We start from the raw sequence: 24071 nt of genomic DNA on the forward strand, positions 1-24071 counted from the left end.
AATATGATAAGCGATGTTCACCAGTGCAATGGCAGGTTCAGTCATATTCAATGGTGCCTATTTTCCCAGTGAAGACACTCCACTTTATCACCCTCTGAAGTCACTCAATCTCATTTTAAAATGTCAAACCCTTTTTAATGTGTATGTAAAAAGCTTCAATCAAGTAGCAGGCATCGTGTGACTAGGCACCCTGTGATTGGAAGGTTGTTGGTTTGAATCCCAGAGTTATTTCACTGTAGCGTCCATGAGCAACTACAGTTCCTAATTTCTCTAAAATGTACATTTCTTAAAAAAGGTAATACTCTGAGAGACACACAGACTTTCCTGTAGACAGTATGATCTGTCAGACAAGACCCTGTGTGTGAGCTGAAAGGCTGTTTGCGTGGGACTACTTACATATATACAATATATATAGGGAAACAGCCATTAAAAGACACGTTAATTGAAATTTCGGAAAAGCCGTTCGATGAGGCTTTCAGACGAATCCATTAATAATGCAAATCGATGTGTTGAGACTTCCCACCAGCCCGGAGATGCAGATCGATTACTGTCAATACAGAAGCCAAACGTGTCAGGCCGTGACACGTTTCCACACGTCAGCTTGCCCCAATGCAGCCCTAATGCAGGCTAATGCCAAAGCCAGACGCGACAGGCCGTGCCACGCTTCCACATGCCAATCTGCACCAATGCAGCCCTAATGCAGGCTAACGCCAAAGCCAGAGTTGGTGACAAACGTCTGGCTTTAAGTGAACTCCAGCCTGGTCTTCCTCACCACGATAACGGTGACGCCTTAGTGTGTGGACAAGGGAGGTGCATCTCCTTAAATCATCCTTATCAGGCCTCCTTACCGACATCTGCTCTGTCAGAGATGAAGCATAAACACACGTCTTATCTATTTAATAATTCATCTTCTGAAACCTCCCGTTTGTTGAAGGGTCCTTACAGTCGAGACCCCGTTTCCGCATTTTCAGTGAGAATGAGTGCAGGAAGGCAGGGCTAAGATCAATTATCCCGGATTACCAAGGGCAAATGATTCCCCTGACTGAACACCTCCCCCCTCCCCTGGAGGGGCTATTAAAAAAACATGCTCCCAACACAGCCTCAGGGGGAAGCTGCACATGCGCCCCCCCCCGAAGGCGAAGCTACACTTCACACTCCCTGCGTGCAGCGTGACACCCGGAGCGAGAGCCACACTCCACACTCCCTGCGTGCAGCGTGACGCCCGGAGCGAGAGCCACACTCCACACTCCCTGCGTGCAGCGTGACGCCCGGAGCGAGAGCCACACTCCACACTCCCTGCGTGCAGCGTGACGCCCGGAGCGAGAGCCACACTCCACACTCCCTGCGTGCAGCGTGACGCCCGGAGCGAGAGCCACACTCCACACTCCCTGCGTGCAGCGTGACGCCCGGAGCGAGAGCCACACTCCACACTCCCTGCGTGCAGCGTGACGCCCGGAGCGAGAGCCACACTCCACACTCCCTGCGTGCAGCGTGACGCCCGGAGCGAGAGCCACACTCCACACTCCCTGCGTGCAGCGTGACGCCCGGAGCGAGAGCCACACTCCACACTCCCTGCGTGCAGCGTGACGCCCGGAGCGAGAGCCACACTCCACACTCCCTGCGTGCAGCGTGACGCCCGGAGCGAGAGCCACACTCCACACTCCCTGCGTGCAGCGTGACACCCGGAGCGAGAGCCACACTCCACACTCCCTGCGTGCAGCGTGACACCCGGAGCGAGAGCCACACTCCACACTCCCTGCGTGCAGCGTGACACCCGGAGCGAGAGCCACACTCCACACTCCCTGCGTGCAGCGTGACACCCGGCGCGAGAGCCACACTCCACACTCCCTGCGTGCAGCGTGACACCCGGAGCGAGAGCCACACTCCATACTCCATGCGTGCAGCGTGACACCCGGAGCGAGAGCCACACTCCACACTCCCTGCGTGCAGCGTGACACCCGGAACGAGAGCCACACTCCACACTCCCTGCGTGCAGCGTGACACTGAGAAGGGATGTGAAACCCCCTGTTATCAGCCTGTAGTAGCTCTCACCTCGAAGTCAGCATGCTTGCGAACGTCGTTGTCCTGCTGGTGGCTCAAGATGACCTCAGCCTCGCTGGCCACCCGCAGGAGGTGCTCGTTAATGGTGTCGTTTAGCAGTCTAGGGTGTGGGGTGGGAGGGGCAATCAGATATCACGATATTAAGAGATTTTGAAATACTTATTAACCAAGTGCCCCAAAATGCAGACCAGTTAAAACCATCAATCGATTCCAGCAAGCAGGGGAAAGCTGCAGGTTCACTAAAGCAACATCCAAAGAAAACCACTGGTGGCTGTGGGAGCATTAGCTGGCCTGTGACAGAGCAGAAAGGGGGTTCAGTACCACGGTACCACGGGAGCATTAGCTGGCCTGTTATGGAGCAGAAAGGGGGTTCAGTACCACGGTACCACGGGAGCATTAGCTGGCCTGTTATGGAGCAGAAAGGGGGTTCAGTACCACGGTACCACGGGAGCATTAGCTGGCCTGTTATAGAGCAGAAAGGGGGTTCAGTGCCACGGTACCACTGGAGCATTAGCTGGCCTGTTATGGGGCAGAAAGGGGGTTCAGTACCATGGTACCACGGGAGCATTAGCTGGCCTGTTATGGAGCAGAAAGGGGGTTCAGTACCACGGTACCACGGGAGCATTAGCTGGCCTGTTATGGAGCAGAAAGGGGGTTCAGTGCCACGGTACCACTGGAGCATTAGCTGGCCTGTTATGGGGCAGAAAGGGGGTTCAGTACCATGGTACCACGGGAGCATTAGCTGGCCTGTGACAGAGCAGAAAGGGGGTTCAGTACCACGGTACCACGGGAGCATTAGCTGGCCTGTTATGGAGCAGAAAGGGGGTTCAGTACCACGGTACCACGGGAGCATTAGCTGGCCTGTTATGGAGCAGAAAGGGGGTTCAGTACCACGGTACCACTGGAGCATTAGCTGGCCTGTTATGGGGCAGAAAGGGGGTTCAGTACCACGGTACCACGGGAACATTAGCTGGTCTGTTATGGAGCAGAAAGGGGGTTCAGTGCCACGGTACCACTGGAGCATTAGCTGGCCTGTTATGGGGCAGAAAGGGGGTTCAGTACCATGGTACCACGGGAGCATTAGCTGGCCTGTGACAGAGCAGAAAGGGGGTTCAGTACCACGGTACCACGGGAGCATTAGCTGGCCTGTTATGGAGCAGAAAGTGGGTTCAGTACCACGGTACCACGGGAGCATTAGCTGGCCTGTGACAGAGCAGAAAGGGGGTTCAGTACCACGGTACCACGGGAGCATTAGCTGGCCTGTGACAGAGCAAGTCACAGAGGAGTAAGGTCACATGGAGCCTGATTGTTCATCACCTGACCTAAAGCTGAGTCATTAAGGGCTAAACCTCCCACCACATTATTTACATACAAGTACAGAACCTATTGACAAAATGATAAATCCTGGGAATTACAGTAAATATGTGAGCGTGAAGAACCAGCGGGCTGTCAGCAGGAGTGACAGATCGTGGGCCTGTCATTTGGCCCAAGTCCCAGACTGGTCTAATACAGGTGCACATCCAGAACCCAGAACGGACCGGCACTGGGAGGTGGCCGGGGCTTAATAAAGGTGACAGCGACAGCAGAATTCAGAACCCAGAACGGACCGGCACCGGGAGGTGGCCGGGGCTTAATAAAGGTGACAGCGACAGCAGAATTCAGAACCCAGAACGGATCGGCACCGGGAGGTGGCCGGGGATTAATAAAGGTGACAGCGACAGCAGAATTCAGAACGGGCCGGCACCAGCAGGTGGCCGGGGCTTAATAAAGGTGATAGCGATAGCAGAATTCAGAAGCCAGAACGGACCGGCACCGGGAGGTGGCCGGGGCTTAATAAAGGTGACAGCGACAGCAGAATTCAGAACCCAGAACGGGCCGGCACCAGCAGGTGGCCGGGGCTTAATAAAGGTGATAGCGACAGCAGAATTCAGAAGCCAGAACGGACCGGCACCAGGAGGTGACCGGGGCTTAATTTAGGTGACAGCGACAGCAGAATTCAGAACCCAGAACGGGCCGGCACCAGGAGGTGGCCGGGGATTAATAAAGGTGACAGCGACAGCAGAATTCAGACCCCAGAACGGACCGGCGCCGGGAGGTGGCCGGGGCTTAATTAAGGTGACAGCGACAGCAGAACCCAGAACGGGCCGGCACCAGCAGGTGGCCGGGGCTTAATTAAGGTGACAGCGACAGCAGAACCCAGAACGGGCCGGCACCAGCAGGTGGCCGGGGCTTAATAAAGGTGATAGCGACAGCAGAATTCAGAAGCCAGAACGGACCGGCACCAGGAGGTGGCTGGGGCTTAATAAAGGTGACAGCAACAGCAGAATTCAGACCCCAGAACGGACCGGCACCAGGAGGTGGCCGGGGATTAATAAAGGTGACAGCGACAGCAGAATTCAGACCCCAGAACGGGCCGGCGCCGGGAGGTGGCCGGGGCTTAATAAAGGTGACAGCGACAGCAGAATTCAGACCCCAGAACGGACCGGCGCCGGGAGGTGGCCGGGGCTTAATAAAGGTGACAGCGACAGCAGAATTCAGACCCCAGAACGGACCGGCACTGGGAGGTGGCCGGGGCTTAATAAAGGTGACAGCGACAGCAGAATTCAGACCCCAGAACGGACCGGCACCGGGAGGTGGCCGGGGCTTAATAAAGGTGATAGCGACAGCAGAATTCAGAAGCCAGAACGGACCGGCACCAGGAGGTGACCGGGGCTTAATTTAGGTGACAGCGACAGCAGAATTCAGACCCCAGAACGGACCGGCACCGGGAGGTGGCCGGGGCTTAATAAAGGTGACAGCGACAGCAGAATTCAGACCCCAGAACGGACCGGCACCGGGAGGTGGCCGGGGCTTAATAAAGGTGACAGCGACAGCAGAATTCAGACCCCAGAACGGACCGGCACCGGGAGGTGGCCGGGGCTTAATAAAGGTGACAGCGACAGCAGAATTCAGACCCCAGAACGGACCGGCACCGGGAGGTGGCCGGGGCTTAATAAAGGTGACAGCGACAGCAGAATTCAGACCCCAGAACGGACCGGCACCGGGAGGTGGCCGGGGCTTAATAAAGGTGACAGCGACAGCAGAATTCAGACCCCAGAACGGACCGGCGCCGGGAGGTGGCCGGGGCTTAATAAAGGTGACAGCGACAGCAGAATTCAGACCCCAGAACGGACCGGCGCCGGGAGGTGGCCGGGGCTTAATAAAGGTGACAGCGACAGCAGAATTCAGACCCCAGAACGGACCGGCACCGGGAGGTGGCCGGGCTTAATAAAGGTGATGTGGTGAGCTGACATCGGGGCTCCGTGTCACAGCTACCTGCCCTCGCTGACAAGCTCGGCGAAAGCAGGCCCGGCGTTCCTCTCGATGGATGTCTGCCATTCCTGAAATACACACAGCACACAGCTCCATGTCGGAGGTTCGGGAACATCAGCGACCATATGGGGGGAGTCGGCTAAGGGGGTTGGGGAGAGCAGGCCTGTAACATTACCGGCAAGCAAAAAGAGCAGGGAAAAAAAGACACACTGCGAATGCCTGAAGGAGGTCAGTGACCCAGTGTGACCCGGTACAGAGTCCTACCCGTCTCCTCCCTAAGGTGAAACAGCAAAAAAAGAAAATAATAATAAAAGCATAAAAGTTTAAAAACTTCATGTCAGATTTAATGCAAGTTGAGTAAAAAGAGGCATTACACATAATTAGCAGCAGGGGGCAGGACCACAGAAAACAGAACAAGCAGGAAGAGTCAATCATTTCGTAAGTGGAGTGACTGCAGTTACTCTGGGCCATCGGGGGGGGGGGGAGCGGGGGGCTGCAGAAAGCCAAGGCTAAATGTCTCACGTAACCCTGATGGAGATGTTTGACATGGATTTCAGGCTTGGGGGCCGGGGGGGGGCAAAGCAGGGAACGTAAACCAAAATAAATACGGGCCGACTTCTGCTGACATGAGACACAGTGGGAACATAGCAGTCCTGCTAGTGGGGGGGGGGGGGCAGTGGGGAACCACAACCAATCAAAAGATGGTGTTTAGGCAGGGTGGGGGAGTTGGCCCCACCCCCACAGCGGGGCAGGGGGTGTAACTGTGATGCAATTACATGCTTTATTATATTATTTTGTATTAATTTAAAAAATTATAATTTCAATTTAACCAGTTAAAAAGTCACCATGGAAACGTCAATAACCTCTTGCTGATATTATGTGGTAAATAACTAAAAGACAAATGTGAAACTAATATGCTCTTTCAGTAGGTCACAGCCTCACAAACAAGATGGGACCCTGTTATTGTCACATGTCAAAAGTACTGAGTAGCTCTTATTTGACATTGTTTGGTAATTTTTTATGTTTAAGTTTGGGGTCAGGATTTCATAACTAAATTCCCCAAGAAGCTGGTCCTTGAATGTAATTGTGTTACAATGTATAATTGCTCATTCTGGCAGTACACGCGAAATCAGATTGCAGGAAGTGAGGCTGAGAGAACCTCATCTCACAAGGAGGTCATGTTGAATTTGGCCTCATTGGTGCTGACTGTGTTTACCTCACAATCAGCGGATGGGCACACAGGAGGCCGGCTCATGGCCATCCCATGACGGGCAGGGGGCACGCAGCTCAGGGACGCGAACCCCACAGGAGGCCGGCTCATGGCCATCCCATGACGGGCAGGGGGCACGCAGCTTAGGGACGCGAACCCCACAGGAGGCCGGCTCATGGCCATCCCATGACGGGCAGGGGGCACGCAGCTCAGGGACGCGAACCCCACAGGAGGCCGGCTCATGGCCATCCCATGACGGGCAGGGGGCACGCAGCTCAGGGACGCGAACCCCACAGGAGGCCGGCTCATGGCCATCCCATGACGGGCAGGGGGCACGCAGCTTAGGGACGCGAACCCCACAGGAGGCCGGCTCATGGCCATCCCATGACGGGCAGGGGGCACGCAGCTCAGGGACGCGAACCCCACAGGAGGCCGGCTCATGGCCATCCCATGACGGGCAGGGGGCACGCAGCTCAGGGACGCGAACCCCACAGGAGGCCGGCTCATGGCCATCCCATGACGGGCAGGGGGCACGCAGCTTAGGGACGCGAACCCCACAGGAGGCCGGCTCATGGCCATCCCATGACGGGCAGGGGGCACGCAGCTTAGGGACGCGAACCCCACAGGAGGCCGGCTCATGGACGAGGTTGGCACTCCGTAAATGCCGCAAGAGGGGAAAACTGCAACTAGCCCACTGTGATCGAAGAAGCAATGAACCTGTTTGAGCATCATCATCCATGAGCATCAAAACTTTCCTTTTTCAGAAATACCCGAAGTAGTACTCTGTATTCTTACTCAGCTCTTTTCCGTGTGTGTGTCTGTATGTGTACAAAAAAGAAAAAAAAAATTGTTGCACTTTCTCAACAGAGTGTTCAGATAGATGGTATTCAGATAGATGGTATTCATAGCCTGGGTCCTTATTGAGCTAGTATCGGAAAAATTCATCGCAGCGTCTTACAGCACTTATGTAAGTCGCTCTGGATAAAGGCGTCTGCCAAATACTGTAAATGTAAATGTAAGTCATCCCAGGATGAGTGCAGAGCACCGATTAAAATACCAATTAAAATTTCAACAAGCACATTCCAACTAACTTATCTGCTTACAGCAAAACTCTACTACAACAGAGCACCAAAGACTGAACAGAGCTCCAGGCTCAACCTCATAATAAAGACAGACTAGTAGAGTGGCAAAAAAAATCTACTTTTTGCTTTAACTGCAATTGCAGTGCCTCAGAACTGCAAAGCTTACAGTTCTGAGGCCTTCAAACCCCAGCCAATCACTATAGGGTGGGGGGTCATTTCTCTCCCTCTCTGCAGCTGTGCAGTGATGGATGGATGCATGGATATTATGAAAGCTCCCCCCACGGTGTGTGTGTGTACGCGCATGTGCGTGCCCCCCCCACCAGCACACCTGCATGAGCTGTAGCACGATGGGCATGAGGTGAGGGCTTCACACTGTCCCCCCCCATGTAGGAAACACTAACATTCTCCAGTCGCAGACAGCACAGACGACATATACGTCTTTGGCCTCTTTTTCTGACTGTCCTGCAACTACCGATGTAACAGGCACAGAACAGCACAGCGATTCTTACACACAAACCCGGTCCCACGCCCTCCCACCCGCCGGTGGCCTCATTACGCCCACAGATCCACCTGGCTGAATGTGCAGTGCAGCCCTCAGCTGGGCATCCAGTTTAAAAGTCTTGGTGACAGTTCTAACTGCCGCGACACTGCAGTGTAAACTCTACGTAAACTGCTGGACATATCCATGTACCATCCATACTGGCAGGGAGGACCAGTCCAGTGCACGGCAGTGTGGGTAACCCTGTAGCCTCACACACACACAAGGTTGGGGGTCCGATACCCCCCCCCCCACTATGAACAGAGTGACTCTGGCCAGGATAGGAAGATGGATGAAAAAATAAAATGTGAATCGTCTTAGGAATCGCACAGGTTTAGAGTATTTCAGTAAGTAAGCTTATTGACCTTTCCAGAGTGTTAACAGGACTGTACCTGTTAGTCTGTTTCTTACCTTTTATGGAGTCAAACAGAAAACTATCCGGACAAAAAACACACAAACTGTGGAATATAACACTACACAGTGTAACATACACTTCAGTGCGCAAGGGCTGGAGGGGGCGATACAGCCAAATTCCAAGCCTTGTTTTCAGACGAGGGGGACGGCTCCTTTATTAATGGCGACCGTCAGCCGCTCAGCGTGCGCAGTGTGCAAACACCCAGACTCTGGCTTTTGGGCCCCGCGCCCCGCGGATGGCTTCCTGTCCGAAAGGGCTCGCTCTCACGCCGGGGGGGCGGGACTGCGGAGCAGCCGTCGCCATCCCCGTGTTTCAGATTTGGCACAGCAGGGGGGGGCATTCGCAGGCCTGCCAGACCCCAGCTTGACGCCGTTCTCCTGAGCAGATCTCAAACTCTGCGTGTGTGTTTTCGCAAGCAGTGGGGTGACAATGGCTTGGCGGGACCGTGGGCCCCCTCCCTCCACATTCCTGGTCCTTCTTCTTTCTTTCTTCCTAATAACGTTATGGGGTCCGAGGCCCCCCCACCTGAAAAGTGCCCCCTGCGCCACACACCAGCCAGTTAGCGACGTGTGATATCGGATCAGCGGTACTTGGCAGCAGGGCCAGTCCTGGGTGTTCTGGGGCAGCAGAAAACAACTTCTGTCAATTAATTTATATAAAAACATTTCAGGAACATGGTGTATTTGGCTGCTAACTAGTAGCTCGCATCTTCACAAGAAAAGTAATGAAATATTAAAACATGTAAATCACTGAAATGTCACCAAAGGTATTTCTTGTGATTTTTTCAATTGTTCTTTTGTGCCCCCAATGAAACAGCACCCTAGGCGACTGCCGATCCCGCCTACAGGGCAGGCCGGCCTGCCTCAGCGGAGCTCAGGCTGTACACAGATCTGCGCGTCCATGACGACCCAACAACAGGCTGCAGCGTCCAGGTATGAAGTATCTGGCACATTAATCTGACAGGCCGTTAACTGCCTGAAATCCAGCCGGCCCCCTCAGGAAGAAACAGGCCAGGCCCCCACCAAGCTTACTGTTTATTGTTTATTCGGGGGACTTTTAAACAAAGTCAAACAGGAATCAAGTTAAATACGGAGTGGAGGCAGCCGTCCTGCAGGAAACATCAAACTGTATTTGAGCCACCGTGGGGGTCGGGGGCTGTTTCATAAACTGTCATGGCGCGACACTGGAGTGACTCTCAAAGCCGGGCCTGGGCCAGCTAAGCGGGCCTGACGGATGGAACAAACCCGCGCCGGGTTAAGTGCATGTGAGACAAAACATGGAGGAATGAAGCGCTTCTGGATAATCTCCGTGACGGTTCCCTCAAAGCGTCATGGCAGGCTCCGATCTCACAGACGCGGCCAGGGGGAGTTTGGAGCACCGCGCACAGGCATGACGCTGTACACAGGTGCCCCCTGATGCCCCTGCAGCTTGGATGATATACAGCACAACTTCTAGCTACAGTCACAAAAATAATTCTAAAAAAATATTAATGATGTGGTGGAATTATTTAAGGTGTTCAGTACTGTGAAAAACGCTGCATCAGTAGACATATTTAAACCCTGTAGAGTTTGCGCTGTTCACCACCCGACGGGCTGGATTGCATTCAAAAGGAGACTGTCACAGGCACCTAGAACTGCTTCAAGCAAAATCATTATTTTCTCAAAAAAAAGGTCATGCAGTTATGGGGAGTGATCAAGAGAAATTTCCAGGTTTGTGCTGGAAGTGTGGCGAGCAGGATTTATGCTCTCCAACATGGCCGGTGATTTTCTGCTGCAGCTTCTCCAGATGCCAGCAAATCCCAGCTACTATAAAAGGTTAGAAATGGATGAAGCAGCCAGATTTAGGTGAAACTCACACTGCTAACTGCCTGAAACTGCCAACTGCTCGATCCACATGCCAGAAATCAAAACAGGGAAAAAGTTATTTTATTATCCTGTAACACTCAATGAGAATCGTTTAGGGAGGGATCCTAACTGCACAAACAAAAGCAGCTGTGATTTATGTGACAGCAGCCTTGCTAAGGAGCGGCAGAAGCATCACACCTATCAGAAAAGAGCACGTCCCAGTTCCTGTGCTGGCACAGCAGCCATGCAGAAACCATGCAGAAGCATCACACCTATCAGAAAAGAGCATGTCCCAGTTCCTGTGCTGGCACAGCAGCCATGCAGAAACCATGCAGAAGCATCACACCTATCAGAAAAGAGCATGTCCCAGTTCCTGTGCTGGCACAACAGCCATGCAGAAACCATGCAGAAGCATCACACCTATCAGAAAAGAGCACGTCCCAGTTCCTGTGCTGGCACAGCAGCCATGCAGAAACCATGCAGAAGCATCACACCTATCAGAAAAGAGCACGTCCCAGTTCCTGTGCTGGCACAGCAGCCATGCAGAAACCATGCAGAAGCATCACACCTATCAGAAAAGAGCACGTCCCAGTTCCTGTGCTGGCACAACAGCCATGCAGAAACCAAACCAACAGCCGTCCAGTTTATTTCCAATTTAATTCTCAGGATGACCGAGAAACTTCTTCGTGTTTCCATGGCCAAACTGCTGCTCCTCAGCAATGAACACTATCCCTGGTCCAGAAAAATAAAAAATGTAATCAGGAAAATCAGGGAGTCAGCGCCCCCCCCCCCCCCCCCGAGCCGTGTCTGGTGGGCGGGAACGCTGATTTATTAATGTAATAAGCTTGCCATGTTACCTCTCCGTTTGGGGGGGGAGGGGGGTGGCACAGCAGGCAGTGGGGGCCCAGCACATATGACAAATAGCTGCATTAGCCTGTATCGCTCAGTCCTTTCCGCCCCCCTCCAGTGCTGGGATCCTCCGGATACACACTGCGCAGGACCCGGACGAGGTGCCATCTGCCTGTGCCATATCTATGAGAGGGGGTCACGGCAGCGGGGGGCCAGGGACTGCTCAGGTTCGTTTTAAGGATCTAAACACAGCTGAACAAATGTCATTGCACCCGGGGTGGAGTTTACCAGGCGTCATGACAGCGCCAACATCTCCATGTTTATACCCATGAGGATCGGTCACGTGCAGTCAGCTGTCTCTCAGAGCGTTGGGGGCCACAACACCTTCATCGATAGGAGCCATCAATCGGCCACACCGGGACTGCTCGGTCATTTGTATTCATGAGGTGTCAATCAGAGGCACTGGACCGATGGAACCATTGAGAGCAGGTAGATGGAGCCAGGGAGTGGATGGATGGAGACAGGGGGAATGTGGAGTGGACAGATGGAGCCAGGGGGAACAGGGAGCAGAATGGGGAGCGGGCAGATGGAGCCAGGTGGAATGGGGAGCAGAATTGGGAGTGGGCAAGTGGAGAATGGAATGGGGAGCAGTTGGATGGAGCCAAGGGGAAGGGGGAGTGGACAGATGGAGTCAGGGGGAACGGGGAGTGGGCACATGGAGCCAGGGGGAAAGGGGAGCGGAACAGGGAACAGATGTATGGAGCCAGGGGGAACAGGGAACAGAATGGGGAGCAGGCAAATGGAGCCTAGGGGAACAGGGAGCGGACAGATGGAGTCAGTGGGAACGGGAAGGGACGGATGGAGTCAGTGGGAACAGGGAGCGGACGGATGGAGTCAGGGGGAACGGGGAGTGGGCACATGGAGCCAGGGGGAATGGGGAGCGGACGGATGGAGTCAGTGGGAACAGGGAGCGGACGGATGGAGTCAGGGGGAACGGGGAGTGGGCACATGGAGCCAGGGGGAATGGGGAGCGGACGGATGGAGTCAGTGGGAACAGGGAGCGGACGGATGGAGTCAGGGGGAATGGGGAGCGGACGGATGGAGTCAGGAGGAACGGGGAGTGGGCACATGGAGCCAGGGGGAATGGGGAGCGGACAGATGGAGTCAGGAGGAACGGGGAGTGGGCACATGGAGCCAGGGGGAATGGGGAGCGGACGGATGGAGTCAGGAGGAACGGGGAGTGGGCACATGGAGCCAGGGGGAAAGGGGAGCGGACGGATGGAGTTGGGGCGATTGATCATGGCTGGTATTAATTTATTGCTAACATTCATCACAGCCTGACAGGGCGGTCAGAGGGCTGTGACTGACACCCCCCACTGCCACACGGACATATTAAACACCATCCATTCACACTTTATTGTTCTGATGGGTGGGGGTGGTGCATGGGTGGGTGGTGGATGACTTGCCTGAGAGCACAGCAGCATGACGAGTTCGACCACAGAGCCGTGAGGCTGCAGAAACACCAGGCCTGGGGGGGAGAGGACAGACATCAGAGTCATGGCCTCAGTTACGGACGCACATGAGCACTCAATATGCTGGGCCCACACAGAGGGTGGATCATGGGAGCCAATCAGGAGCTGGATGATATGATAATCATATAACTATAATCTATAAATAATTATAAGGACAAACTATATATCTCAGACCACTGACTCCTGTTATAATTGGGGCATGATCTCAGTTTAGGGACAGATTGGGTTCTATAGAGGTCAGACCTGCCTAATAGTTTACATTAATATTACATTAAGCACCAGTCATAAAGTGCTCCGTAAATACATGACTGCACCATGAGCTGCATCACCTGCAACTTTATATTCCAGTGCAGGTTTAGGTGGGGAGATGTGTCCCATATGTGCTGTACCCGAGTGCTCAGTGAGTTTCACACACACACACACACACACACACACACACACACACACACACACACAGACACAGACAGTCAGACACACACACGGACAGACACAGAGACAGAAACAGACAGACAGACAGACACAAACAGACAGACAGACAGACAGACACAGACAGACAGACACAGACAGACAAACACAGACAGACAGACACAGACAGACAGACAGACAGAAACAGACAGACAGACAGAGACAGACAGACAGACAGACACAGACAGACAGACACAAACAGACAGACACAGACAGACAGACAGAAACAGACAGACAGACAGACACAGACAGACAGACAGACAGACAGACAGACAGACACAGACAGACACAAACAGACAGACAGACAGACACAAACAGAAACACACACACAAAGGCGCTGGAAACGTAAGCCCCCTCAGGCATCTCCGCATCTTGGCCTGGGACCCCTCAGAAATGCCTTGGTGACCCCCCCCACCCCAAGGCCCCCTGGTTATCAATCATGTCGGCTGGGGTCTGTGGCAGGAGACATCACCAGCACTCGTCTCAGCGCTGTGACCTCTGACCCCCACAGACACTTGGCCTCCCAAACCCACCACATTTCTTAGTGGCGCAACGGCACAGGAGGAAATGGAGCCCCCCCCCCCCCCCCCCCCCCGGAACTACACCCCCCCAGCCCCATCCTGGGACAGCTCCCCCCACCCCAACGAGACTCACTAGTTCCCTCGGCCAGTAGCTCCTGACCGTGGCTGCCCAGCAGAGTGCGAGATAGGAAGGGCGCGAAGTCCACGAAGATCTCCCTCAGCAGGGTGGCGGGCCTCCGCAGGACCAGCTCCAGCCTCCTGGAGACACTGAGGAGATAAGATAAGATAAGATAAGATAAGATAAGAAAAAACTTTATTTATCCCGAGGGAAATTCTTTTGTCCTTTACATGCTCAGTGCAACAATAGGAGTAAAGGTAAGGTGAAGAAAATAATAGTGCAAAGTAGCTATGAGTGATACTGTATTGTAACTATATAAATACACATAAATACTCATACTCTGTAAAAAGTTAAAAAAGAGAAAACTATAACTAAGCTATAACAAACATAATAAAATAACAGATTATTAGTGCATGTGTAATGAAAAGTGACTAAGTGTTTGTGCCTTGAATAATTGCAATAGCAGCATGTGATCATGGATAAAACACACATTCGATACCAAACAGAGGAGTAATATTGCACAATCCGAATGAGTCTTAATGACAGATTCTGAGAAGGTCATCTACAGAATGAGGAAGAGTTATACAGCCTTATTGCCACCGGTAGAAAGGATTTCCTGTGGCGTTCGGTTCTGCATTTGGAGGCAGTTAGTCTTTTGCTGTGGGAGCTCTGATGACCCATCATGTCTGTGTGCATGGGGTGGGAGGGGTTGTCCATGATGCTGAGAAGCTTTTTCAGATGGGAGGACGCAGGCACACATGGTGAGGGGCGGGACCGGACGTGAAGGCAAGGACAGCCCATGTGAGAGTCATGCACAATGGAAACCAAAGGTATTTTCCCATAATTCAACTTCCTGTCTCGGAAAGTCCCCGTGGCGTGGCGACGGGTTATGCTGACCCCAGCAGCGTTTCATTTCCTGTCTGCAAGGGATCTTTACATTCATGCCCCCAGTGACCACTGTCTTTGAGAGCGGATACTGCGGACGGAGGGGCGAGGGAGCCCTCACCTCATACCGAAGGCCGAGTCTTGGGTAGCGGTCGGAGTTGCTGGGGAAGTGGGCGGTGGCTTTGTGCTGGGACACCCGCCCTCTGAAAGAGAGTGCAGATGACAGACCTGTCAGCATTTATGTGCTGGTAATGCGAGTGATGGAGTGTTTCTGACGGTTATCACTGGTGGAGAAGAGATGTGGTTAAAAATGCAGGAAAGCGCATCCAAACACACAGAACACAAATAAAACAATCTGCAGCAGTAATAATACATATGCTAACAATCTCTACTAAGCACTGGTTTCTTCACCTGTATTGAGCTAGAACCATCGCTGAGACCTCGTGAGTTAAATACAAACTGGGTCTGTTCTGAACATCACACACATAACACAGCATTTCTGGAAAACTTCCCCCAAATGCCTGCTGCTGGAATCTGCTCCACATCCTTCTGCTCTGCAAACTGCAAGGCAGGACCTTGAGGGCCCCAGCTAGCATTAAAGGGCCTGTAACCCCGAAATATACGACTCGGGTACGCAGAACTGCACATAAAATTCCAGATTCCTTAAATGCTTTAAGCTGCCTCCGTCTGAACTCCTCAGTGAAGCGGATCACATGACACAGGAAAGACACCCATAAATCCCCCATCTTCAGGGAGCCACCGGGACGCAATCCGACAGGCTGGGGAGACACTTACAGCCCAGACCCTAGACGCATAGAGAGTTACCGTTACTGACCAGCACTGTGTGAATTTTACCACGTCCTCTGCCACACCATCTCCCTGCTACACCTTTCTGTCTGCCACACCATCTCCCTGCTACACCTTTCTGTCTGCCAAACCCTCTGCTTGCTACACCCTTCTGTCTGTCACACCCTCTACTTGCTACACCAATCTGTCTGCCACACCCTCTACTTGCTACACCATTCTGTCTGCCACACCCTCTCCTTGCTACACCATTCTGTCTGTCACACCCTCTACTTGCTACATCTTTCTGTCTGCCACACCATCTCCCTGCTACACCTTTCTGTCTGCCAAACCCTCTGCTTGCTACACCCTTCTGTCTGTCACACCCTCTACTTGCTACACCAATCTGTCTGCCACACCCTCTACTTGCTACACCATTCTGTCTGCCACACCCTCTCCTTGCTACACCAATCTGTCTGCCACACCCTCTCCTTGCTACACCATTCTGTCTGCCACACCATCTCCCTGCTACACCATTCTGTCTGCCACACCCTCTCCTTGCTACACCATTCTGTCTGCCACACCCTCTCCTTGCTACACTCCCTCTGCTGCATCCTTCTGTCTGCCACACTGTCACCCTGCTACACCCTTCTGTCTGCCACACCCTCTTCCTGCTACACCCTCTCCTTGCCACACCCTCCCCCTGCTACACCCTTCTGTCTGCAACACCCTCACCCTGCTACACCTTCACTCTCACTGGCCAGGCACTCTGAATCCTTTCTGATAAGTGGTTAACTATTGACCTGTAATGACGTCTGGTTTGAACATAAAGCTTTGAGTGTGACACAGTGACCTCATACCTCCTGGGTAGGGGCTTCAAATGCCGGGTCTGTGTGCAAGTGTGGAGTTTGCAAACTCTTTCCATGTTGCACATACTAAGTCAGGTGCAGAGCTTCTCCAGGTTATACACCATTTATGAGATCAGACAGACTGCAGCTTCACTCTGACTCACCAATAGGCTCCGCGTCTCCCATAGGCTTCACAGCGGCACTGCCAATATGGGGGGGTCCGAGGAAGTTTTCAGAAGAAGCAGAGGTGGGACCAAAGGGGGGCAGGGTCTTTCTGGGCTGCACTGAGCCACTCCTGAGGAGTAGAACACTTACATCATGTAAAAGCACGGCCTTCAAACACCAAGCCAGCGTGGTGAGGCTGATTCAGCCATCTGTGAAAGGTGTGTTTCGCTCACAGCATCTTACACCTTCTCGTGGTTCCTGTATATGGTGCCTGACTCTCTCACACCCTGTACTGGATGAGCGATTTTTGACATGAAGAATCTAGGCCTGATTTCAACTCCAGTTTGGCGTTCCACCACACTGCCCCTCAGGATGCTGGCATCTGGGGCAGCTGGGGGGGGGGGGGGGGGGGGCAGGACATGGCGGAGCTGATTTATAGAGGAGTAATCCTTAACGATTGGCAGGAATCAGACACCACAGCAAGGGGTGCAGAGAGGGTCTGCTTAGTGTGCCTCTCCACCTCTGTTTGTCTGTCCTCCATACCCACCCCCACAAAAAGCTGGTGAGTATCCACTCCACAGCACCCAGAGACCCTGCTGGGGATCCCCCCAGGACAGGAGACTGGAAGGTAAGAGCCGGACAGATCAGCTGCTTGCATGTCACATATGTAGCCTGGATAAACACATGAAATTCAGGCAAGCAGCTTCTATGGCGTGATGGTGACTGCGTGACTTATCCTGTTATCCTGAGCGTGCCCCCCCCCCCCCCATGTTGTCCTGAGCGTGCCCCCCCCCGCCGTGTTGTCCTGAGCGTGCCCCCCCCCCCACTGTGTTGTCCTGAGCGCGACCCACCCTGCCTTGCTGTCCTGAGCGCGACCCAACCTGCCTTGTCGTCCTGATCGCGCCCCCCCCCCGTGTTGTTCTGAGTGCGCCCCCCCCCCCGCCATGTTGTCCTGAGCGTGCCCCCCCCCGCCGTGTTGTCCTGAGTGCGCCCCCCCCCCCCGCCATGTTGTCCTGAGCGTGCCCCACCCTGCCGTGTTGTCCTGAGCGCGCCCCCCCCCCCCCCGTGTTGTCCTGAGCGTGCCCCCCCCGCCGTGTTGTCCTGAGCGCGACCCACCCTGCCTTGTCGTCCTGATCGCGCCCCCCCCCGTGTTGTTCTGAGCGTGCCCCCCCCGCCGTGTTGTCCTGAGTGCGCCCCCCCCCCCGCCATGTTGTCCTGAGCGTGCCCCACCCTGCCGTGTTGTCCTGAGCGCGCCCCCCCCCCCCCCCCCGTGTTGTCCTGAGCGCGACCCAACCTGCGGTATAAGAGGCTGCCTGTCTCACACGGGCCTTGGCCCTGCTGAAGTTTTTTGCCAGGCAGAGACCAACGAGGATGATCAGTCGAGCCTCTGATCACTGCAGCCTATAAGATAGACATTATCAACCGCAGAGCCCCCACCCCACTCCCAGGGCAACAGCAAGGAGGGAAGCTGTGAACATGTAAATCAACATTCAAATCCCTGCGATCAGTTACTACAGTTCAGCGGTTTAGAGATCTGTGCATGTGTCTCGAAGACTAAGCCTGAATCCCTTGGCAGGCAGAGCAAACATATCAGCACTGGGCCCTTGAGTAAGACCCTTGAGCCAAAGATATGGAGACCCACCTCTCCAAGGAGCAGGTGCCCCTTTGGGGTGCGTGTCCCATGGCCTCCAGGAAGGAGAGGGAAGGCAGGCTGGGGTCCACCAAGATGTCCTGCGTCGAGGACCCAACCAGGCTGCGCAGGATCTCCTTCACATTGGAGCACCTTCCCCCATGAGAGGAAGAAGAGCGAGGTGAGGAGGAAGATGAACAGGCAGCCATCTCTCTCTGCTGCTTCACCTCAGAGGAAAGAGAGCCCAGGACTTTCCTGACAGCGTCCAACTCCTCGGCATGACCCCCCGTGGGGGAAGCCCTCTCCTGCCCCAAGCTAGACTCCGTCCGTGTGATGGGGGGACAACTGGGTGCTATTCCCACATCTGTGAAAAACAGGCAGACGCTCACCTCAGCTTCAGGGTTCGTTATGGGGGGGTGGGGGGTGGAGTCTCTCAGGGTAGGCACAGTAATGTCACTGAGCAAGACTCTTAGCCCCATTCTCCCCCAGGACTGTCTAACCCTGATCCAGCTGTACATCGCTCTGGATTAAAGTATCCGCAAAATAAAGGAATTGTAAGTGGATCCCACCACTGTCCAGGGCCGCCTGCTCCATCACCTCCACCTCAGCCACGGTTATGGGGTCAGAGCCCGCAGTGTGAGGACGTGGCCCAAATCGGACTATATCACAGCATGATGATGAGAAGCACGGTACCTCTGCCCTTCCCGCCCTTGTGCGGTTCCAGGAGGTCCTTGTACTTGGACACCATCAGGACAGAGATGAAGTGGACCACGGCCAGCGCCAAGAACTGCGCCTGCTGACTGTCATCCTGGAGAGGGCAGATGTTCATCACCGTGGTTAGAGTCCAAATCCTGACCACTGCTCTCCACTCCCGTCCACATTCTGCGATTCCCATGGCCCACTCCTGAGGACCCAACACCCACCCGACTCCCGTCTATGGTCTGTGATTCCCATGGCCCGCTCCTGTGGACCTGACACCCACCTGACTCTCATCTACGGTCTGCGATTCCCATGGCCCGCTCCTGTGGACCAGACACCCACCTGACTCTCATCTACGGTCTGAGATTCCCATGGCCCGCTCCTGTGGACCAGACACCCACCCATCGGTCTGAGATTCCCATGGCCCTCTTCTTTGGACCTGACACCCACCTGACTCTCATCTACGGTCTGCGATTCCCATGGCCCGCTCCTGTGGACCTGACACCCACCTGACTCTCATCTACGGTCTGCGATTCCCATGGCCCTCTTCTTTGGACCTGACACCCACCTGACTCTCATCTACGGTCTGTGATTCCCATGGCCCTCTTCTTTGGACCTGACACCCACCTGACTCTCATCTACGGTCTGTGATTCCCATGGCCCGCTCCTGTGGACCCGACACCCACCTGATTCTCATCTACGGTCTGCGATTCCCATGGCCCGCTCCTGTGGACCTGACACCCACCCGACTCCCGTCTACAGTCTGTGATTCCCATGGCCCGCTCCTGTGGACCCGACACCCACCCATCGGTCTGCGATTCCCATGGCCCGCTCTTGTGGACCCGACACCCACCCGACTCCCGTCTACAGTCTAGGATTCCCAGGGCCCGCTCCTGTGTACCTGACACCCACCCGACTGGACGGAGCAACACAAGACAATCACTGGTTTTTGTTATCAACCAAAGCAAACAAAACCAGTTTCCTGAGTCAGACTGAGATCACCATTCCTTCTAAATGTTAAGCAGACCGGGAGAATGAGGGCTGCAGACGCCCTCTCTGGACAGTATATGCTACAGCAGGTGTCAAGTCAAGTCAGTTGATTTATAAAGCACATTTAAAACAACAAAAGTTGACCAAAGTGCTTTGCAGACCACAATGTAACACAATAAGTATTCTTAGATAAAATAAATGAAAAGGAGGAAAAAGGAGATGAAGCAAACAACAAATTAATTAAAGTTACAAAAATAATCATAAAAAAAATATATAAAATATAAATATATATATATATATATATATATATATATATATATATATATATATATATGCTCAGGCCTACTCCAGTAGGGGCAGATCCGGTGGCAAGTGGAAGACTATCCACAGCCTTGGAACAGCAACTGAGAAGCCCAAAGCAATATTCCACAAAGGAACATGAACACTCATGGGGTTTCTAACACCCAGCCGGCAGATACCCACAAAGTTCCTGAAGACCACGGAGCGAAGGCGCTCCAAATCCACATCCCGTAACAGGCCGTTCTGCTCGTCGCCAGGTAGGTCAGAGTCCTGCAGTGCACCGGGCCAGGCGCCACACGTGGGTTCAAGCAGGCCGAGCAGAGAGAAAACGCAGATTTCAAAACGAATTTCAAACACTTCTTTCATTTCATGCCTAAGTGAGATCCAAATGCTGGATTTCAACATCGGAAAGGAAACGGCAATCTGTGAATCCGTTGGATTTCCCCTTATTTGTGTGTTTGATTTACATCCAGTTTCCTCTCCAGCTCTTAGACAATCACTGCATATTCATTAGAAATGCCCCCCAAGGCAGTTTATTTCTGGGACTTTAAATCAAATCCGACAAAAAAAATTGGTCCTGATTACAAAAGACAAACATTTAGCCTGCATGCAGGATGGCTGCCATGTTTTCTGGAAAAAGATTTAGCAGCAGAGGCAGCATAACATGAGGGGAAAAACAGCAGATAACTCAGTCATCATGCTACCATTAAAGGAGATCTAGACCATCGCTCTTACTTTAGGGTGTAGCAGTGTGCCCCCTGCAGCCTGCAGGAAGGCACTGCAGCGTGCACCTTGGAGCATGCAAGGATACAGAAATGATACCCCACAGTAGACATCTAAACATCATGCGCCCATCCCCTGCCCCCCAATGAATTCTGCGTAGCGTGGAGAAACATACAAGTATCCCTCAGACGGCCACCAAGAACCGAGCCATACCTGACCAGTACGGTGAACTGGCATATTTCCATTGCAAAGTATGTGAGCCATACAAGAGCCATAACTGTGCTGAAGCGTCGCTGCTTAGTACCAGGACCAAAAGCGTGACCAAGCCAAGCTGGTTGTGTCATCACCCTCTGATTGGTGAAAATGCCAGTGAGATCCCAGTGTTTGCCACATGGATTATCTGAAGGAAAGAGTGTATATTCTACATATCTATTCATTGTTTGCCGTGTCGCACATGGCGATGGATGCCTGAAAAATCAGAACCTGAAAATTTTCAATCTCCTACTTGGAAAAGTAGTACAGAACAGCTGAACAGAATGGATTGGTAATGTAAATTGACGCAAGCAGATGCGATGGCGATTCTCACAGACATACAAGCGGAAAGTAACACACAGTAAATAATAATAATAATAATAATAATAGCTCGTAAGAATGCATGTGAGAGTGAATGGTGTGTGAGTGTGCCCTGTGATGGGCTGGCCCCCCATCCAGGGTTGTTCCCTGCCTCATGCCCATTGCTTCCGGGATAGGCTCAGGACCCCCTGCGACCCAGTAGGATAAGCGGTTTGGAAAATGGATGGATGGATGGATAATAATAATAATAATAATAATAATGATAATTGCACATGGTAAATCATGATGTCCCCCATGTGAACAGTAAATAAGCGTCTCTTCGGTTTTACGTCACTGTCCCTCTGCCCACAATGCTTTTACTGAGCTAAAACCTTCTGCAGTGGAAAACCACAGCGAGCTGGAACCGTGCTGTAACTGGTCTATATTCACGGTACGGCTCGGTTCCTGTATGCCAGTGGAAAGGCACCAATGGCATCACCATAAAAGTGGGGACGCCGCAGCAGGCGTCCCCCCCAGGTTGCTGCCAGACAGTCTGTGACGGGGGGGTCATAGGGCACTAGGCCCCGCAGGTCTGCCTCACAGCTGCCACTTGCCTGAGGGAGATGGGCTCCCGGTGGGCCCACGGCTCCAGCGAGGAGCTTCGGGCTGCTGCTGTCACTGCAGGAGACCTGCTGGCGCTCCAGGTATCTCCAGACGGCCACAGTGCACACTGGGGGAGAAGTGAACAGAGAGCAGAGCCTCAGCCCTGGATCTCCCTCCCGGCGGAGTGGAGCAGGCCGGTTCTCCCTCCCGGCGGAGTGGAGCGGGCCGGTTCTCCCTCCATTAGAAACTCTAGGTGCCCATTAACGCAGGGAGCTCGTTACGGGCTGGGAGTCGGGCCATGCAGCAGGAGGGAGCGAGAGCGGCACCTCATTAAACATTCATTCCGTAAAAGCCAGTGCCCTTTGCCTAAAAGCTTTGAAACATGGAGTATCTCCAATCAGCTGGTCATTAATAATGGTGCGGCCCGCCGGTCGTGGGGGTGAGCATGGCTGTGTGAAGGGGTGCCACCATGACTGTGAGGAGCATGCTGGTCTCCTGCATTGCCACTGTGCAGAAAATTACCATCACAGTAGCGGATAGGGGGGTGGCTCACCTAGGCGCAGGCTCTGCCTCAGTGCGGCCCCTGGAGACAACCTCCTCTCGGCCTCGAGCTCGGCCAGGCTCAGCGAGCTGGAGAGCAGCAGCACGTCTGCCAAGCTCAGCAGGCGCTGTAGGAAGGCCACTGTGGCAGCATCAGACATGCCCTGCAACGGCTCCACGCTCTCCGGACCGGCCTTGGGGGGACGACAGCATGAAAAGAGACAGAAGTCAGCAGGAGGAGGAAGCCACAGGTTACAGTACAGAAAAGTGAATATGAGCAGGTCAGGTGGCATGTCTACTGTCAGAAACGAAGGTGGGTGGAGCCTCAGAGGAAAGGGTGGGGTCTAAGACAGGGGGTGTGGTCTAAGACAGGGGGTGTGCCTATATGAGGGCTCTGAGGGAGGGACAGTCTCTGAGAAAGGGGGTATAGTCTGAGGGAGGGGCCAGAGCCTCCTAGGGGGCCCCGCACTTTACTCACAGTGGCGAAGGTGGCAGCTGAGAGCAGGGCCTGAATGTGGCCGCATCCCACCACCATGGTGTCCACCACCTGCAGCAGGACATGGATGGAGTTGCGCACAAAGACCAGGTTCTCAGGGTCCAACAGCGACCTGGTGGAGTGGCTGGAGGTGGCAGAGAAATATGGCAGTTCACCGGGTGTCAGGGTGTTTCCCAATACCATGAACGCAAAGATCATACTTGTGCTCTTGGCAAGAGCGTTCTTGCTAACTTGCCTCCCAAAAACAAACTTCAAGCACAATGAATCAAGGGATTGGTCTCATTTGTCAGGATACAGCTGATGTATCCTTGATATTTGGAGCAGTGAGAACAACACACAGGGATTTTTACTGTCCTCCGTACTTCTGTTCTTAGTACTGGAACTGGACGTCGGCAATGTGTGTATACAAGTGTGGTCAAGTACGAATACTGAGAAACACCTATTGTTTACACGACAGCTCCAGTGTGGACGGGTTTCACGTTTAACGGGATGGAATCATGTAAGAGATCAGGTTCAGTTTAGAGGACGGCGGGGCTCCGGATTTGTGTGGCTCCCAGAAGATGACGGCGATTTCAGCTGCTCAGCATAATAACAATTCACTGCTTCACAAAACACCAAAGAGCAAAACCCCCACGGAGTATTTGTACAGCCTGCAGTGCAATCTGATCACGGCTATAACATGCAGCTTCCTGTCCGCATTTCCCAGCATCCCTTAGACATACACAGCACTTCCAGTTAGACAAACATAGTACTTCCTATTAGACAGTGCTTTGTTAGACATACACAGCGCTTCCTATTAGACACACACTGCACATGTTAGATATGCACTGCACTCCCTGTTAGACAGACAGCGCTTCCTGTTAGACAAACACAGCGCTCTCCATTAGACAAACGCAGGGCTCCCCATTAG

At 53.4% G+C, this 24071-nt stretch overlaps 1 protein-coding gene across 1 annotated transcript in view; it reads right to left on the bottom strand.

The window, feature by feature from the left end:
• Positions 1–24071, bottom strand: part of LOC125704775 (lipopolysaccharide-responsive and beige-like anchor protein) — a 106465-nt gene that overhangs the window by 56832 nt on the left and 25562 nt on the right. The window contains exons 24-35 of the mRNA XM_048970785.1: positions 23144–23285; positions 22679–22859; positions 22142–22252; positions 20431–20522; positions 18952–19066; positions 18271–18622; positions 16628–16758; positions 14954–15035; positions 13963–14096; positions 12778–12839; positions 5377–5441; positions 2053–2161 (exon numbers count right to left, since the gene is read on the bottom strand). Of these exons, the coding sequence (XP_048826742.1) occupies positions 2053–2161; positions 5377–5441; positions 12778–12839; positions 13963–14096; positions 14954–15035; positions 16628–16758; positions 18271–18622; positions 18952–19066; positions 20431–20522; positions 22142–22252; positions 22679–22859; positions 23144–23285 (1576 nt within the window). The remainder of the gene's footprint in view (positions 1–2052; positions 2162–5376; positions 5442–12777; positions 12840–13962; positions 14097–14953; positions 15036–16627; positions 16759–18270; positions 18623–18951; positions 19067–20430; positions 20523–22141; positions 22253–22678; positions 22860–23143; positions 23286–24071) is intronic.

Source organism: Brienomyrus brachyistius, chromosome 12 (assembly GCF_023856365.1).
Source record: "Brienomyrus brachyistius isolate T26 chromosome 12, BBRACH_0.4, whole genome shotgun sequence".
NCBI lineage: Eukaryota > Metazoa > Chordata > Actinopteri > Osteoglossiformes > Mormyridae > Brienomyrus > Brienomyrus brachyistius.